Here is a 19,928-nt window from a genome sequence, read left to right on the forward strand (position 1 = left end):
CTGATTTGCTCAGGAGCCTAAGGCCCTTCCCCTTAGGTGCCTGATCCAATTGGGGCCTTAAGCTTCTCCTAGTGCATCACTGGCATGCACGGGGGGAGGGAGGGGCAAAGATCCTGATTGGTTCAGGAGGGGCCTTAGGCACCTGAGTGAATCAGGACCTTAGGCCCCTTTCCAGTGCATCCAGGATGCACCAGGAGAAGGAAGGGCCACCATTATGAAGAGGCAGCCCTTTAAGGCAGTAGTGCCTGATTTCAACTAAAGGTACCCTAGGGGTGTGTGTGTGTGTGTGTTGGGGATGGAGTGTTCTCCAACTGGGGGGCCTGATCCAACCCCCCCAGCCCATTAGGCCACCAGGATTTTGTGGTAGGAGGAGGGGTGTTCGGAAGGTGGGGGATGCTTGGTGTCAGGGGAGATGTCAGGGGGTCCAGGTTTTGGCAGCGGGGGAGGGGTGCGCATGTGTGGCCGGAGGGGGTGGTGTGTGTGTGCGGAAGTGCGCCTCCGCTCTGGGCACCCCTTACCCTCGCTATGCAACTACCCTTAGTGGGAGTGATGTGGTCTGGCTGAAGAGGTGAAAACTGCTCACTTCACAAGTGTCACCTTATTGGAAGCAGTATTATCGGGGGTTATGCTCCACAAAAGTTGCTCGCTGTCTGAGAGGAGAGTCGATGCTATGGAACTGTAGCTATTGAGGGTAGTTCTAAGTTGGCTGTGAGCTCCCAGCAAAGGAAACCATTATAGAGAGTAAGGTAACTTCAAGCAATTCTTTTTTGTTTTCAGGGTTTTATCTGGTCTGTTTAAACTGTGCTCTGACCTCTTTGGGATTACAATTCTTGAGAGAAATGAAGGAATAGAGGTGTGGGATCCAGCTGTACGTTTCTTCAAAGTCTTTGACGAGAATGGTAATTATATGTTGCATCTATCCTACATTCTTAAATGAGGGAGACGGATGACTTGCAAGATTCTGGAAGTTGTGCTCTTCCATGGTTAAGCATTTCTCGCTCTTTCTTCCCTCCTTCTCCCAGTCTCCCTTTCTTTCTTCTTTCTTGTTCTTCCTCCCCGCTCCCCCCCAAAAAAAATCCAGCATTTTCCCTCTTTATTTTCCCTTGACTCCTATAATATGTATAGTTTCTCTTCCTCCACAGTCTTTCAAATTTATTTATGTCTCCAGCAATGGCAGCAATTAAGCTAATTGGCCCTGGAGTAGGGTTATTAGACGTCCGGATTTCCCCGAACATGTCCTCCTTTTGAGGACATGTCCGAGGGTTCAGACAGCTTTTCAAAACCTGGCACTTTGTCCAGGTTTTGAAAAGCTGTGTCGGGCAGGGAGGAAGTCCCCCCTGCGCAGCCATCACGCAATGATGTCATAGGTATTTAAACGTCTCTATCATATCTCCCTTCTCCCGCCTTTCCTCCAGATTGAGATCCCCATACACCTTATGACGAAGACCACGCACCATTTTAGTAGCCTTCCTCTGGACCAGTGGTCTCAAACTCAAACCCTTTGCGGGGCCACATTTTGGATTTGTAGGTACTTGGAGGGCCGCAGAAAAAATAGTTAATGTCTTATTAAAGAAATGACAATTTTGCATGAGGTTAAACTCTTTATAGTTTATAAAACTTTCCTTTAACAGTTAAAAGGAAAGATATATAAACTATAAAGAGTTTTACCTCATGCAAAATTGTCATTTCTTTAATAAGACATTAACTATTTTTTTTCTGCGGCCCTCCAAGTGCTCTATTTTTTCTGCAGCCCTCACATTTAAAGTTTAATATCTTTTCTTTCTCAAAACTGGTACATTTCAATCACTAAATTGAAAATAAAATCATTTTCCTACCTTTGTTTGGTAATTTCATCAGTCTCTGACTATGCATTCAATATTTCTTCTCTTCTTTCAGCCTCCTGTATGCTTCCTCTCTTCCAGACCTCATTCCCTCCCCCAACTTTTTCTTTCTTTCTCTATGTCTGTCTTTCTTTGATTCCGTGTCCCATTTTTTTGCTTTGTTTCTGGCTCCCTGTCCCCCCTTCTTTCTTTCTTTCTTTCTTTCTTCCTTCCTTCCTGCCCTCCCCCATGCCACCGCCGCCAAGGAATAGGCTGCTGCCACTGCCGCCATCGGGAACAGGCCGAGATCTCCCTCTTTCTCTTCTCCATGGGGCCGACCAACTCTCGCCGCCCGACGTCAATTCTGACGTCGGAAAGGACGTTCCGGGCAGCCAGGCAGCGATTGGCTAGCCAGAACGTCCTCTCGACGTCAGAATTGATGTCGGGCGGCGAGAGTTGGTCGGCCCCGAAGAGAAGCAGGGAGATCAAATAACACGGTGCCGGCCTGAGAAGGGAAGAGAAGCAGGTTGGGCACCACTGCTCTAGACGAGCCGCACTCTAGGGAAAACAGTGGACCGCCCCCCCCTTGGTACGCCACTGGAGCAGCAGCATGTCTGGCCGGCTCTTCCGTGGATAGCGCAAGGAGCCGCCAACCCGCGGCTTTGAACGGAACGAGCCGGCCAGACCACGCTGCTGCTCCAAAAGGAAGATAATGATCCAGTCCAGACCGCAGGCCGCAAATAAAATCTGGAGAGCCACATGCGGCCCGCGGGCTGCGTGTTTGAGACCGCTGCTCTGGCCCCACTCCATCCTTTTTATATCTTTTTGAAGGTGTGGCCTCCAGAATTGTACACAATCTTCTAAATGAGGTCTCACCAGAGTCTTACAGGGCATCAATAGCTCCTTTTTCCTACTGGCAATATAAAACTTACAGTTTTGTTAACAGCATAAAGTAGGAAAAAGACCAAATATAAAAATAAATACATTGAATGAGGTAGAGTTAAATTCAGTAAATTAAAAACAACAGGACTATCACGAAACAGTTCAAAAATATACTTAACAGCACTGAAACCCAAATAAGAGAGCTATAAATACATATTAAAAGGGAGACATAATACCTATGAAGCATTTAGGGCTCCTTTTCCGAAGGCGCACTAGCGTTTTTAGCGCACGCACCGGATTGGCGTGCGCTACAGTGCACACTAGCTGAAAATCTACTGCCTGCTCTAAAGGAGGCGGTTGCGGCTAATTTAGCGCATATTCCGCGCGTTAAGGCCCTAACACGCCTTTGTAAAAGGAGCCCTTAATAAGCACAAATCAGAACATTCAAATAACTTAGATATGACACTAATGCATTTCTATAATGCAGCTTATCCTACTACAGGGGTAGGCAACTCCGGTCCTCGAGAGCCGGAGCCAGGTCAGGTTTTCAGGATATCCACAATAAATGGATTTGCATCTCAAGGAGGCAGTGCATGCAAATCCATCTCATACATATTCATTGTGGATATCCTGAAAACCTGACCTGGCTCCGGCTCTCGAGGACCGGAGTTGCCTACCCCTGTCCTACTATATAGTACATTTATCAAGAGAGAAAATAATCAAAACAGCATACAAGTCATGTAAGTAAAAATATAAGTCATCCTATCAGAGCAGCGGCTCTCAAGTCTTTGGGACACACCTCCAGTTAGATTTTCAGGACACCTGACTATGTATGAGCTAGAATTATAAACAAAGGAGGCAGTGCATGCAAATTTATTGTGGACATCCTGAAAACCCGACCGTCTGAGTGGTTCCTGAGGACTGGTTTGGGAACCTCTACATTAGAGACTGGGAGTGAGTAGCATCCTTTCTGAAAAAGATCAATAAGAGCAGATGTTCAATATGTATGTAAGTGACATTGCTGAAGGGTTAGAAGGAAAAGTGTGCCTTTTTGCAGATGATACCAAGATTTGTAACAGAGTAGACACCGAAGAGGGAGTGGAAAATATGAAAAAGGATCTGCAAAAGTTAGAGGAATGGTCTAATGCCTGGCAACTAAAATTCAATGCAAAGAAATGCAGAGTAATGCATTTGGGGATTAATAATAGGAAGGAACCGTATATGCTGGGAGGAGAGAAGCTGATATGCATGGACGGGGAGAGGGACCTTGGGGTGATAGTGTCCGAAGATCTAAAGGCGAAAAAACAGTGTGACAAGGCAGTGGCTGCTGCCAGAAGGATTCTGGGCTGTATAAAGAGAGGCGTAGTCAGTAGAAGGAAGAAGGTGTTGATGCCCCTGTACAGGTCATTGGTGAGGCCTCACTTGGAGTATTGTGTTCAGTTTTGGAGACCGTATCTGGCGAAAGACGTAAGAAGACTTGAGGCGGTCCAGAGGAGGGCGACGAAAATGATAGGAGGCTTGCGCCAGAAGATGTATGAGGAGAGACTGGAAGCCCTGAATATGTATACCCTAGAGGAAAGGAGAGACAGGGGAGATATGATTCAGACGTTCAAATACTTAAAGGGTATTAATGTAGAACAAAATATTTTCCAGAGAAAGGAAAATGGTAAAACCAGAGGACATAATTTGAGGTTGAGGGGTGGTAGATTCAGGGGCAATGTTAGGAAATTCTACTTTACGGAGAGGGTGGTGGATGCCTGGAATGCGCTCCCGAGAGAGGTGGTGGAGAGTAAAACTGTGACTGAGTTCAAAGAAGCGTGGGATGAACACAGAAGATTTAGAATCAGAAAATAATATTAAAGATTGAACTAGGCCAGTTACTGGGCAGACTTGTACGGTCTGTGTCTGTGCATGGCCGTTTGGAGGAGGATGGGCAGGGGAGGGCTTCAATGGCTGGGAGGGTGTAGATGGGCTGGAGTAAGTCTTAACAGAGATTTCGGCAGTTGGAACCCAAGCACAGTACCGGGTAAAGCTTTGGATTCTTGCCCAGAAATAGCTAAGAAGAAAAAATAAAAAAATTTAAATTGAATCAGGTTGGGCAGACTGGATGGACCATTCGGGTCTTTATCTGCCGTCATCTACTATGTTACTATGTTACTAGAAGAGAAATTTCCTACTGAAAGCAAAACAGTGCCACCTGGTGGCTGGTTAGTGCAGTTTCCAATGTCAGACTTGTGTCAGGGATATAATAGTGTAAATGCCCATCTATAGGAATATAAACATTCCACAGTAAATCAAATTGGATCTCCATATAAAAGCAACAAAGAGCCTGGTAACATCTTACCGATGAATCAATTTAACAAGGTATGAGTTTCCAGGATCCAGAGCTCACTCCGTCTATTGCACGATTTTTTAACGTTGCAAATGATTCTTACAAAATTATATTTGATTTCTAACATATTTAATAAATGTTATTGGAGAGACTTTAGCTTCCTGATTTATTCTCTGATTTTCTTGCAGAATTACTCTTGGCTTCCTTTTACCTGGATCCCTTTTCCCGTCCACAAGAGAAGAACAGTGGTGCATGGATGCAAGATTTTATCAGTAAGTTTAGCTTTGATCCTTAGACAGCCCCCACAGTTGTCCACTGGAATTGTGACTTCTAGATACTGATTATATAGGGATGGGCAGCCCAAAAGCATCCATTGTTTTGTTTCAAGGGCAGTGTCATTAAGAGTGTACCCTCTTTGCAAACAGGAGGTACTTTGGTGCCTTTTTATTTTTGTATTAGTCTCTTTTCTGCTTACCTATGTCTTTCTTAACTCTTTCCAGGCTTTCCTGTCCATTTGCTATTTTTTCTTTCTCCTAGGGCCTTCATTTCCTCCCTTATATTAATGTCTTTGCAGAGTGTATGCTATTTATTTATGCATCACTTATATATTCCAAGGGATTCCTAAAGAGTTTATATTGAAGAGTGGTGAGGTACTCTAAGAGCTGGATTCTGTAAACGACGCCTAAATCAGCCGGTGCTTAGAAAAAAGGCACAGGCCGGATATCAATCACCCGTAAGCGCCATTTACAGAATCACACCTGATGGAACCTATCAAAAAAAAAAGCGTATGCGCTGGTAATGTAGGCTAGAGGGAACGCTTCCAGGTAAGCAGCGGGCCATGTGCAGGTGCCACTGCTTGCGGCATTGCAAAGAGAAGTGCAGCCAGGAGGAGGCAGCGGGCCAGCGGAGGTAAATACCCGCAGGAGGGAGGGAGGCATGAATTTGGGACACAGAAGGGGAGGGTGGAAGGATATTGAAGGGCATGTCGGGACACGGATGGGAGAAGGATCATGTTTGGACAGGAAGGGAGGTAGAGGGGGCACAGGAAGGGAGAGGCAGGACCCCAGTTCGAAAGTATGAGTCGGGGACTGCTTGTACTCAATCGTGCCACTAAGATACAGAGCCAAACCAACTACAGAAACTGAAGTTGTTTTACTGGTATTGTGCGGCCCTAGTCCCAGAAAACTGCCATACTTTGGCATCCATACAACAGAAGCTGCAGACGTGTAGTGGAACCACCCCCAGATCAGATGGTCCTTGTAAGGATAAAAAACACAAAAGTACAAGGGTGGTTTGAAAAGTCTGGTAAATTTCCATTAGATGGCGCCACAGTCCATTAAGTCATCAAAGCCGTCAATGAGTATTTTGTAGTGTTTGACGAAACCTATTTTTTCTACGATACGGAAAAAAAAAGGAAACTCACTGGACCACGTGTATAGCTCCTCGTTGGAGGCTACGTTTTTTTGTTGTTTTTTTTACTAAACTTTTCAAATCACCCTCGTACACTTTTTGGGAGTTCCTGCAGACACTTTGGTTATTGCTCCTCACGATGCATCTGGATTTCCTGAGGGGACAGGAATGTGATGGAAGAGTGGATGGAACAGGGTAAAAGATGATGTGAGACCTCAAAAGGGTGGATCTGTAAATATCGTGGCCTTACAATTTTTGAAATAACTCTGCAAAACATTCTCACAGATCCCAGTATGAGTGGACCTAAACTGCCTTTTGACATAGCACTTTTGGCGCATCGCGCCATAAGTCCTGTTTTCCTGGTCATTAAGCGTGATCCACGCACTAATATGTGCTTCTGTCTCTCCTCAGCCAAGAGTAAACTTCTCCATCACACTCCTGTGGCTTTTGTGATCTGTAACCAGATTCCCCCAGTGGGTTCGTCCCCATCTACGATGTCCTTTGGTGAAATCTCAACACTATTTCATGAGGTGGGAAAGGGCTGGATTGTTATTAGTAGGTTAGTAGGACTGCTTAGAAAGTCAAGTATGAAGTAAGCTTTAAGGTAAAGGAGATGGGACTTGATATACCGCTTTTTCGGAGTGGTTACAATTAAAACAGTTTACATATTTTAGGGCTCCTTTTACAAAGCCACGGTAGAGGTTTCTACCACAGGACGGCAAGATAAATGCTCTGACGCTAATAGGACATCTATCAGCGTCAGAGCATTTACCTCACTGGCCCGCGGTAAAAACCTTTACCGCAACTTTGTACAAGCCAGTGTTAGACAAGTACTTATTTTGTACCTAGGGCAAGTGATTCACCCAGAGTCACAAGGAGCTGCAGTGGGAATTGAGCTCACAACCTCAGGGTGCGAAGGCAGCTGCTCTAACCACTAGGCCACTCCTCCACTCCCAGTGACCTATGTTGCCAACTTCTCCCCTTAGTACAAAGAGTTTCAGTCTCTGGTCACCAGAGCTGAGATTGTGATGTCACAATGTCTTATTCCACCAATAAGAGTCAACCTCATCAGTGATGTCACAATAGCTTGATTGTAAAGGGAAAAGGACTTGATATACTGTACTGCTTTTACACAATCAAAGCAGTTTACATATTTTAGACAGGTACTTATTTTGGGACAATGAAGTGTTAAGTGACTTGGCCAGAGTCAAAAAGAGCTGCAGTGGGAATTGAGCTCACAACCTCAGGGTGCTGAGTTTAGTTGTCCTTACTTTAAGTATGAAGCCGTTTGGTGGACAATACCGAGTGCCACTGTGCTCCTATTTTGCCCTGATCTGTCCCTAACTTAGCCAGTTACGGGATGGCCACTGATGTTCAATGACACTGAGTATCAATGGCCATTGGTCAACCAGCTCATCGAGATTTAACTGGGCAAGAGCCTCTCCGTAGCGAGGGTGAGAGGTGCCCAGGGATGGTGGTGCCCCTCCCCCACCCTTGTCTCCGCCCCTTGTTCCTTCCCCGTCCCCGTCACGCACGTATCCCCTTCCCTTCCCCCGTAACTCCAGTTGTTCACTGCCGCGACCCGCAACTTCAACGTGCTCCTCACGTTCTCATCCTCTCCCTCTGAAGTCACTTCCTACGCGTGGCACCCAGAAATGACATCAGCGGGAGCCGACGTCGCGAGGAGCACGTTGAAGTTGTTACTTATGGCGGTGAACAACGAGAGGGGGAAGGGGTACACATGCAGCAGGGGGAGGAGTGGGAAGAGGTGGGGCGGAGAGGAGGATGGGCATCGGCGCCCCCACCATGATGGCGCCCGGTGGGGACCACCCCTCCTTTTCTATGCCACTGTCTCTTACCCAGTCAAATTCTTTTGAATTTTGATCCCTATTTCATTCACAATGACTTTTCGTGGCATAAAGGTGGAAGATGTGCAGTGCATGTATTTGCATATATAACAGTTCTTGATCTTTCTTTCCCTCCTCAGTTTGGCCATGCGCTGCAGCACATGCTGACTACCGTCCCCTATGCAGGTGCATCAGGCATCAACAACATTGAGTGGGATGCCATAGAAATGGCTTCTCAGTTCATGGAGAACTGGTTGTTTGACTGGGACACAATCACCGCTATAAGTGGCCACTATAAAACCCAAAAGACTCTTCCACAAAATATGTTCCAGGAACTCCTTCAAGGTATATGCACAGGAACACGGGAGAAGCAATTCTATAACTAGACGCCTATTCAATAATGCAGGGGTGGGAAATGAGGGCCACAACCCGGTCGAGGTTTCAAGATCTCCACAACCAGGGATGGAAAATGACAGTCCTCGAGGGCCACATCCTGGTTGGGTTTTCAAGATCTCCACAACCAGGGGTGGGAAATAAGAGTTCTCGAGGGCCACAACCTGGTCAGGTTTTCAAGATCTTCACCACCAGGGGTGGGAAATGACAGTCCTCGAGGGCCGCAACCTGGTCGGGGTTTCAAGATCTCCACAACCAGGGGTGGAAAATGACAGTCCTCGAGGGCCACAACCCGGTCAGGTTTTCAAGATTTCCACTATGAATTTGCATGAGATCTATTTGTATACAATGGAAGCAGTACATGCAAATTAATCTTATGCATATTTATGGGAGAAATCTTGAAAACATGACAGGGTTGTGGCATCCAGATTTTTGGAATTGTATTGTGGCCTAAATACCGGTGCCTGAGTCCACTTTAGATGCTTATACACAAAACACACCCACAATCTGCTCCTACCCACACCTACTTTCTGGTAGGGGCCTACCGAGTTAGACGTCTATCACCCAATTAATTTTAATTTAAGCCAATTATGAGCTTCTGATTGTGTGAATCATGATAAATTATGGAGAACTCTAGTGCAAATGGGAATACCCAAGCACATAACTCAGCTGATAAAGAGCCTCTATGAAAATCAAGAAGCTGCAGTGAGAACCGAATATGGCAACACTGATTAGTTTCCAAAGAAACATGGTGTCAGGCAGGGGATGCATCTTGTCGCCTTATCTGTTTAACCTTTACGGCAAAGCCACTTTTAAGAAAAGCAAATTTGGAAGAAGAGAGTGTCGGCTTCAAAGTTGGTGGTCGAAACATTAACAACCTGCGTTATGCAGATGACACAACACTCGTCACCAACACTAAAGAAATGTTGTACCTAGAGAATGGCACGGGGACAAATTTTTCCCCATCCACCCAGGAACTTAATTTCTCCGTCCTGTCCCCGCACGTTTTGTTGCTGTCCCTGTCCCTGCCTCATTCCTGTAAGCTCAGCCTTAACCGCACAAGCCTCAAACGCTTATGATTTTAAAAGTGTTTGAGGCTTGTGCAGATGAGGACGGAGCTTAGGCATTGGTGGAATGAGGCATTATGACATCATAATCAGAGCTCTAGAATGTTGCTACTTATGATTGCAAAGTGTTTGAGGCTTGTGCATGTGAGGACAGAGCTTAGGCACTAGTGGAATGAGGCATTATGACATCACAATCTGAGCTGTAGAATGTTGCTACTTATGATTTTAAAGTGTTTGAAGCTTGTGCAGATGAGGATGAAGCTTAGGCATTGGTGGAATGAGGCATTATGACATCACAATATGAGCTCTAGAATGTTGCTACTTAGGATTCTAAAGTGTTTGAGGCTTGTGCGGATGAGGATGGAGCTTAGGCATTGGTGGAATGAGGCATTATGACATCACAATCTGAGCTCTAGAATGTTGCTACTTAGGATTCTAAAGTGTTTGAGGCTTGTGCAGATGAGGACGGAGCTTAGGCATTGGTGGAATGAGGCATTATGACATCACAATCTGAGCTCTAGAATGTTGCTACTTAGGATTCTAAAGTGTTTGAGGCTTGTGCGGATGAGGACTGAGCTTAGGCACTAGTGGAATGAGGCATTATGACATCACAATCTGAGCTGTAGAATGTTGCTACTTATGATTTTAAAGTGTTTGAAGCTTGTGCAGATGAGGACGAAGCTTAGGCATTGGTGGAATGAGGCATTATGACATCACAATATGAGCTCTAGAATGTTGCTACTTATGATTTTAAACAGTTTGAGGCTTCTGCAGATGAGGACGGAGCTTGCAAGGAAGGGGCAGGGACAGGAAAATAACTTGCGGGGACGTGAAAATAAGTTCCTTCAGGAACGGTGAAAATTTTGTCCCGTGTCATTCTCCAGTTGTACCTACTGAGGAAAGTCAAAGCTGAATGTCATAAAATAAGACGAAGACCATAAACACAGAAAATGATGAACATTTTTAACTTGAAGGTGATAGAAGTTGTAAAAAGTTTTAATCTGTTGGGTTTCTTTCGTAAACAAGGAAGCAACTAGTAGTGGAGAAATATGCCGTAGAATGGAATTTGGTCACTCTATAATGAAGGCTCTTGACAAAGTGTTTAAAGGAAAGGAAATATAACTCAAAACAAAGATCAGACTCTCGGTGGTTAATTATGGACACAAAAGTTGGACATTACGGAAGCAAGACAGAAAGTTTGACTCATTTGAACATTGGTGCTGGAGAAGGATTTTATGTGTGCCGTGGAACACCAGAAGAAATAATAAATTGATTTGGGGAGAGATCGTCACGGGACACGGGACTATGTCGCTTGAAACCCACAAGATGAAGTTACGTCTGCCTTGTTTTGGTCACACCATTAGAAGGGAGAGACCGTTGAAGAAAGACATGATGTTTGGGAAGATTGAAGGAAACAGGCGAAGAGGGCGCCCTGCAACTACGTTGAAGACAACTATGGAGAGGATGCTGGAGGACCTTGCTGGACTAGCGCAAAACAAATTCTTTTTGGATCTGTAATTCCATCGAGTTGCTAGGACTTGAACCTGAGCCGATGGCACCTAACACACAAGAGTTCCTAATTGTAGGCTATCGGTGCTGTTTAAGCTTTGTAAATGATGAAGGCGCTTCGATCGACTAGGTGTGCAAATCTAGGCGCCCAACCTTAAGGCATCTTTTATAGAATCAGGGCCTTAACGCTATTCTATAACGGGAATTCATCGTCAACTGCCCATTATAGAATACCGTCGAGTGCCGATTTTTTTCAGCGCCAATGTTTGCGTGCCATTTACTGAATCTAGCCTGAAATGTTTGTACACTTGCTTGTTGTAATATTGTGCGTGTGTGCTCTCCTTTACAGCTCAGTATTACTTTCGAGCCTCTTCAATGCTTTACCAGCTGTACCTAGCTGCCTTAGACATGGAGCTGCACACCAGGTAGGTGTGGCCTGAGAAAGGAAGTTTGGGGCTCCTTTTACGAAGGTGCGCTAGCGTTTTTTTAACGTGCGCACGCTAGCCGAAAAACTACCGCCTGCTCAAGAGGAGGCGGGAGCAACTAGTGCGTGCTATTCCGCGCGTTAGGGCCCTAATGCACCTTCCTGAAAGGAGCCCTTAGTATTAGATAGGAGGTGTGCATATAGGACTGAATTCTATATATGACGCAAAAAAGAATGTTGCGTATTCTATAAACCGTGCTTAAAGTTAGGTACAGTTTATAGAATAGTTTAGGCCTGGGATCTGCGCCTAATTTTAGTTACATCCATTTGCACCAACGGAAACATGATGCAAAGCTTCGGACCTACAGTTAAGCATGGATACTCCTTATTTATAAATTACGCATATAACTTTGAGGAACACTCCCGAACAGCCCATGACCCTCCCATTGCCACACCCCTTTTCTGGCACCCTGTGTAAATTTTAGGTGCAGATAGTAACATAGCAGATGACGGCAGATAAAGACCCAAATGGTCCATCTAGTCTGCCCAACCTGATTCAATCTAAAAATTTGTTGGGTTTTTTGTTTTTTTCTTCTTCTCCATAGCTATTCAATATTTACTATTATTTTCTGATAGTAACATAGTAGCTCATGCCTAAATTTAAAGCCAATTAATGCTAATAATTGCTTGTTACAAAGCCAATTAGCGCTAATTGGATCATTATTCAATTATGGTAAGTTTAAAGTTTATTTAAAATTTGTTAATCCACCTATCAAATTTCTAAGCGGAGTACATGTAAAATATAAAAAATAAATAAATAAGGGTATACCATAAAAAGACCAGACAGACATACTGACACAAGAGGGGAAGGAGGATAGAACTACATCAGTCATAGAGCAGAACTTTGGGGCACACCGTACCACGCTCCCCTGCCTCACATAAATAGTGGAGAGACTCGCTGGGGTTTTATTCATTTCTGAAAATATAAGAAAAACATACAAAGCAGACATAAACACCCGTCTAATAAAGTATATCACAGCCAGCATACTTACAAAAACATACGAACATGGTTTCAAATAAAACCCTGTTGCATATCCCACGTTCAACACAGGCCAGAGTTCTCGCCTCTCACTCATCCCATTCTCGTCACTTCTTTTACAGTTTGGATCCGTGGTCTCAAGTGAAGGAAAGAGTGGCAGACAAATTTACTGTCCTGAAGCCTTTGGTGGTATGTTGTGGTATATGTCTTGGAAGATGCTTTTTAAAGAGATGTTTCTTAATATACCAGCCCTTCATACAAAACAAGAGCACTTTGCAAGATCAGCTAGCAGCAGTCAGCATTTTCTTTGGCCGCTGCCAGCTTTAGACCTGGATATTTCATGGTGGTTCGCGTCTGGACAGTAGCATTGAATATCCGGGCATATTTGGCCAGATAAAATTGAGCCGGTTAGGTGAGATATTCATCTCTTAATCGGCTAAGGTGAACTCCTCAAAGCTCAGAGTTTGTGGCACTTTCTATGAGCCACTGGAGCGCGGTCCACTCCTCATGCGCGCTCTGTTTTTGCACAAATGCAAAAATCGACCATATGGGAGAGGGGGAGCCGGCGCTGTGGCGTCCCATGGAAACGGTCAACAACCACGAGCAGTGGGGAGTTTCCAGCTATAGGAAGACCTCTTCAACTGTTGAGGCTTGGGGGATCCATGCCAGCTTGGGTGTTTAAAGGTTGAACTGGGGATCATGGAGATGGGGCATGAAGGGAGTAGGGCAAACGTCTGTGCTCCCTACCCCCAAATTGAATGTCTGGCTACACCACTGCTTTCCGGTTCATAGACAAAACCGCCGAAGACAAAGGCGTGCGCCGACAACTGAGCGCAAGACGGAAGTGCGCGCCGAAGAAAAAGAGTGTTTTTAGGGGCTCCGACGGGGGGTTTTGTTGGGGAACCCCCCCACTTTACTTAATACAGATCGCGGCGGCGTTGTGGGGGGTTTGGGGGGTTGTAACCGCCCTCATTATACTGTAAACTTAACTGTTTCCCTGTTTTTTAGGGAAAAAGTGAGGTTTTCAGTAAAATGTGGGTGTTACAACCCCCCAAACCCCCCACAATGCCCCCACAATGCGGCGTGATCTGTATAAAGTAAAGTGGGGGGGGGGGTTTCCCCCCACACACATCCCGTCGGAGCCCTTTAAAACAGTCATTTTCTTCGGTGCGCGCCTCCGCGTTGCGCTCTTTTGACTTGACACCCTGCTTTCCTGATGTTGGCTCTCTTATGGCAGTGAAGGATGAGTATACTGCTTTTTATATAGTCAGGAATAAATACCTAAGGCTAGCTGATCATGACACCAAGGTACATGCTTTAATTTTTCTTTCTAGCCTTTGTTTTGGAAGATATATGCATAATTAACCATAGGCTTAGACGACACCCTTTTGAACAAAAAGATATGAGTTACCATCTTGGGTCGGATCAAAGGACCTTTACGCTCAGTATCCTGTTTCCAATAGTGGTTAATCAAGGTGCAAGTAATCCTAAAAAGCGGATAGTCTCCATACTACTTTTTCCTACTCTATAGTACCTTAAGGTTTATGGAGTTTTCTTCCAGGAATTGGCCCAAACCTCTGTTTAAACTTGGCTGCACTAGCTGCTTTTTCTGTATTAACCAGAAACAGTGCCCTGAATCTCTATTAGTGTAGCATTTTCCCTCCATATGTTAGGGATCACAATTAGCATGGACTGAATGACAAATTGCTCTAAGCGACTGTGCTTATCAATCTTTCAGTGGTCATGACCCCATTTCCATGGTCACCGTTAGCATGCAACACCCTTCCTCCCTGAAGGCATGGGACAATGACATTTTTGTGACGACCTCACCAGGTCACGACCCCAAATGCATTTTTTGTGAACCGATTTGGGGTCGCAACTCGCAACCCACAAGTTGGACAGTCCTGCTATACAGGAAAGCTACCAGATGCCATTGAAAGCTCAGTCATTTCTTAATTCACTCACTTGTATTCTGTTCATCTCTCATTCTGAGTGGATAATAAGCAACATAGGAAACGCACAACTAAACCATCACTTCACTTCACTTGTTTTCTCATTTTTCTTCCACGCCTGGGCTCTAGGAAGATTGCATTCCTTGTACCTTCACTCATATATTTGGTGAAAATGCCTATGCCGCTGGCTATTACTCATACAAGTGGGCAGAAATGATGGCTCAAGATGCATTTGAAGCCTTCACCGAAGTGGGACTGCAAAATCGAGACTTGGTCATTAAGATTGGACGCACGTAAGAACCACAGTCGGACACCTATTTACCTACTACAAAATCACAGACATCACCAACAGTGACTAATGCAAGAAGCCCAGAGCTGCTAAACACTGGAAAGATGCTAGGGTGTACAAGATATGCAACCCTTTATCCAAAATTCTCCAAACTGAAACGCTCCAAAAAAAAATGAATTGTTTTTGTAACGTTGATGCATTACTAATTTGTACCAAAAAAAAAAAAAAAAAGCTTACGTTTAGCAGATCAGCGTTTACGTTCTGAATGTGGCAAATCACGACATATTGGTATTTCAGAAGGGCCCCAAAATAGATAATCATAGAAATAGAGAGAGATTAACATTCATGGGAGATAATAATGGCGGGTCTGATATTCAGCCAGCGGCAATCAGAATATTAAGTCGCCCGACTTATATTCGAGTCAACCATTTTTACTCCTTTTGGGGGGGGTAAAGGGGGTCTCAACTTATATTCAGATCAACTTATATTTGAGTATATACGGTATATCATTCTTTATACATACAGTTCTAGCAGCGGCCTGGTACACAGAGAAAGAATGTAGAGAGAAATGGGTAGGAGGGGAAGGGAAGTTTGTACTGACTGTCATAAAATTCAGCTCAGTCTGTGCAAAGTCCTGCAATGCTGTGATATGAGCTTAAAGTTTATAGGTATCTTGTAATATGGACTTGAATAGGAACATGCATATTCATTAGTTCTGCCAACCTCTAGGTTAAGTAATAAACTTTCTTTAACTCTTATCTCTAGATTCCTTTCCTATGGTATAGAAAAGTTATTTTTTAATAATAATAATAACAATTTGTATACCGCAGGACCGTGAAGTTCTATGCGGTTTACAACGATTAAAGATGTTACAGATTGAGTGGAATAAACAAAGTTCAGACTTAGTGATTAACAGTTCTAGAGATCGTTTGTTGAGGACTAAGATTGCATAGGTTGGTTTCCTAAGTATTTCAGGAACAGATTTGTTTTCAGGCGTTTCCTGAATTCCCTATAAGTCAGGGATCTCAAAGTCCTTCCTTGAGGGCCGCAATCCAGTTGGGTTTTCAGGATTTCCCCAATGAATATGCATTGAAAGCAGGGCGTGCACATAGATCTCATGTATATTCATTGGGGAAATCATGAAAACCCGACTGGATTGCGGCCCTCAAGGAGGGACTTTGAGACCCCTGCTATAAGTAGTAGGCACGAGTAATTGTTCTAGATCTTTACCCCATAGTGCCGCTTGATGTGAGAAAAGATGTTGGTGATGACTTTTAAATTTACCACCTCTAACCAGCGGAGAAACAAAGTTCGGGTGTCAGCTTCGCTTACGTCTGTTGGTTGTGAAAGAGGAAAGGTCTGTTATATATTTAGGGGCTAAGCCATAAAGTACCTTGAAGCAAAAACAACCAAACTTGAATTTCACACGTGCCTCCATCGGCAACCAGTGAAGAAGTCGATAGGAAGGTGTTACGTGATCAAACTTCTTCAGTCCACAAAGTAGTCTGACCGCTGCATTTTGTACCAGTTGCAATCGTCGCATATTCTTCTGGGGGAGTGCCAAGTAGGCGATGTTACAATAATCGAGTTGACTCAGTATATGGGATTGTACCAGAATTCGAAATGATGAGGCATCGAAGTAAGCTCTGATGGACCGATGCTTCCAGAGGGTGAGAAAGGGTCAAGGAGTCTACCTGGTCTTTCATGGTCAGGCTCTGGTCCAGTGTTACTCCCAATATCTTCATAGTGGGTTGAATGGGATAACTAAGGTTATTGATGCACATTGGTGCTTTAGTGTCAAGTGGGTGTGGCGATGCTATGAAAAATTTTAATAGGGGGGGCTGGGGAGTATACCAGAAAGATCATAGAAAAGGTGTTATGTTTTGTGTGTTGCCAGCCAGAGGCACACTTTGCTTTTAATTGTGAGACAATAATTGATTTTGTGACCATTTCTACATAGGTGGCCAGTTTGCTCTGTTTGTTCTCTGTATCCTGTGATGTAATGTTATCACGAGAGGAAAAACAGAACAGAGCCAAAATGTATGAGAATCCTAGAGGGAGTTATCACAGAACAAAGAAGCACACAAAGAGAGAAAAATATGAGGTATGAGGAGGTAGGAAAGCTAGTTTGAAGTAATTTATTATAGTTAGTCAGAGAAGCACAGGCAAAAAAGTTGGAAAAGAGAGATTTGTTTATCGAAGAACAGGAGAGAAGGAATGCCTGTGTATTTTAGCATTTTTAAAGGTTATTTTGATGATCCCTGCTTCTTTCACACATCTTTCCAGTGTTTACATCTTGCAACAGCTCAATGGCTGGATAATGTCATGTCTGAATGGCTGATTTTTCTTTGCGCTGAGGGACATTGAGATAGGAATGTATATTTCAGAGATGTGTAATAGGAAAAATTAAGGCGGTCAAGCTACTATATTCTTATACATCTCCATATATTAGCTGTTTGAAGAAAGGAGCAGATGCAAACGCATAGAGACACTATTAACATGCTCATTTCAGCTAAAGCTGAAAGAACCATAACTTGCATTGCTTCCCTTTGAACATTAGCATAAAAGTATGGAGCTATTTGAAAACCGCTTCCTCTTATCAACATGTGTCCTCCCAGATTGTAAGGTCATTGAGATGGGATTTGTGAGAAAGGTGTTTTTTAATCTGCTCTGTGTTTTCCTTTAGGTATCGAGACACAGTATTGAGTTTGGGTGGGGGAACATCTCCACAGGAAGTATTCAGGTTGTTCCGAGGTCGTGATCCTTCTCCAGATGCACTTCTCCGAAGCTATGGCCTGCAGTGAAGCTCAATTTAATGTGGGCCATCTCACTCCCTCTGACAACATGTCATACACTTAAGAACTCCCCATCAGTTTTGAGCAGAGTGCTTTAGCTTAATGAGCAAAGCATTATCAGTCTTTATACTTGATGAGAAACAGATTGATCTTTCATGATGATTGACAATCCACTTTGGGAAGGGTAAATTCAGGTGATGTAGAGGGGGGAGACTTCCCGAGCAGGTGGAGAACTTCTTGAAAACTGAGGCTTCAAAAGTCTGATCTCGGACACAACCCTAATAGGGCAATGAAAATAAATGACTGACTATATATTAAATGGTTTCATATATCATTACGTGTATTAATACAACTGAATAGCTACCCAACTGAAGCATCCTTTTCTGTATGGATGGGGAGGGTATAGGGTGTGAAGGGCAATCCTATGATCTAGATACCCACATTTATATGTCCCCTTGTGCACTAAGGAATAAATTCAGTAAATGGCACTGAAAAAAATGAGTACAGTGTTCCCCCGCGAATTCAATCTTTCGCGGTATTCTCCAACCGCCTCGTCCTGTACTAAAGTCAGGCTACACCAATCAGGAGCCGCATGTCAAAGCAGCTCCCGATTGGTGTAGCCCGACTTTAGTACAGGAAGAGGCGGTCGGAGCATACTGTGAGTGATTTCCTTCACTCGCCGGCGCTCCAGCTGCCCTCTCCAGGCAAAAAGCCGTATTCGCGTTTTTCCCCGGAATGGAACCCCCGTGAATATCGGAGGAGTACTGTACTGAGCACCATTCTGTAAATGGTGTGCCAAGTTGGGTTTACACTAACTGAAACCTGGTGTGAATCCTGCCTAAATTAGGGATGGATATTCTATAATACTGTGAGCATCTAAAGTGAACTCCCCTGACCTGCCCTTTTTCAGATGCACGCTTAAAAATTTACGCACAAATCTGTTTTTTTGTTGTTGTTTTTTGCTTAGATTCAAACAGTTTTATTGATTCAAACATCATCAAATACAACAAATACAACATCAAAGCACAACAATAATGCATCAAATATAATATACAAAATATATATAAAAAAAAAATTTCCACTTTCAATAAACCCCCACTTTATCTATATGTAACTACGCATAAATCTTTGTAGAATACCAACTAGAAAGATGTTCACGCAGATTCAAATTGTTCTCAATTAGCACCAATAACTGAGTGACAGCACCCAAATATTGCTGCTAACTGGCTCGTTGTACAGCTAAATTGTGGGTGCAAACTTAACATGCGCAATTTTGAGTGCAGAATTTGGGCCATATTCTATAAACTGCAACCAAGTTAGGCAGCGAAAGGCACCCTACTGCTGCCTAACTTAATCATTTTAATTGGCACCATCATTGACCGTGCCATTTAAAACCAATTAAAAACTCATTTTAAAAAAATAGGCACTGGGGGCGTCTACAGTGTAGAGGTCGTTAACGTATCTACAGCAGCAATGCCTTACATCTAAGTTGGCATGGTTAGGTGTGGAATGGGACTTAGGCGCCGTTAGGCATGATTCACTAAAAGAACTTAGACGCACACAATGCGGGCTAGTAAAGCGCTAGCCTACATTGCAGGCATCTAAGTTTTTCCTTAGGCGTTGTTAGCCATGATTTTGTTAATGGTGCCTATGCGTGATTTGACACGTGGCCAGCATCCATTTTTATAAACGCTGCCAATTTAAGTGCCGTTTACAGACCCCCCCCCCCCCCAGGAAAGAGACTTGGGAGTACTTGTAGACAAGTCAGTGAAGGGTTAGAACCAGAACGTACGCAGGTAAGGCTAGACTCAAATAGGGCGCTGGTCTTTGACCTAAGGGCCGCCACGTGAGCGGACTGCTGGGCACGATGGACCATTGGTCTGTACCAGCAACGGCAATTCTTATGGGAGTAAAAGTCTAAAATACTAGCCCTTACATGTAAGTGTGCTCTTATCTGGAAGAATGCCGGCAGGCTGCTTAAGTGCTATTCTGTAACAATGAGCTTAACCTACATAGGGCGAAGCTAGGATGGGGCTTAAAACCTGCAACTTTTAGGAACCTACACTTAAGCCAGGTCTACGAAGGGGTGCTGAAAAGATTTTAGCCCAACCAAGAAGGGAATGACATGGAGCCATGAAACTTACAAGTTATTCCACATATTCACCCCTA

The 19,928-nt window shown here is 44.1% G+C and overlaps 1 protein-coding gene across 1 annotated transcript in view; it reads left to right on the forward strand.

Moving 5' to 3' along the window:
* LOC117369376 (probable cytosolic oligopeptidase A) overlaps nt 1–17,787 on the forward strand; it is a 69,576-nt gene extending 51,789 nt beyond the window's left edge. The window contains exons 12-19 of the mRNA XM_033963859.1: nt 778–899; nt 5,223–5,306; nt 6,856–6,974; nt 8,432–8,636; nt 11,610–11,685; nt 12,846–12,912; nt 14,805–14,968; nt 17,651–17,787. Of these exons, the coding sequence (XP_033819750.1) occupies nt 778–899; nt 5,223–5,306; nt 6,856–6,974; nt 8,432–8,636; nt 11,610–11,685; nt 12,846–12,912; nt 14,805–14,968; nt 17,651–17,768 (955 nt within the window). The 3' untranslated portion in view covers nt 17,769–17,787. The remainder of the gene's footprint in view (nt 1–777; nt 900–5,222; nt 5,307–6,855; nt 6,975–8,431; nt 8,637–11,609; nt 11,686–12,845; nt 12,913–14,804; nt 14,969–17,650) is intronic.
* Nucleotides 17,788–19,928: the final 2,141 nt, after the last annotated feature.

This window comes from Geotrypetes seraphini, chromosome 11, assembly GCF_902459505.1.
Source record: "Geotrypetes seraphini chromosome 11, aGeoSer1.1, whole genome shotgun sequence".
Lineage (NCBI taxonomy): Eukaryota > Metazoa > Chordata > Amphibia > Gymnophiona > Dermophiidae > Geotrypetes > Geotrypetes seraphini.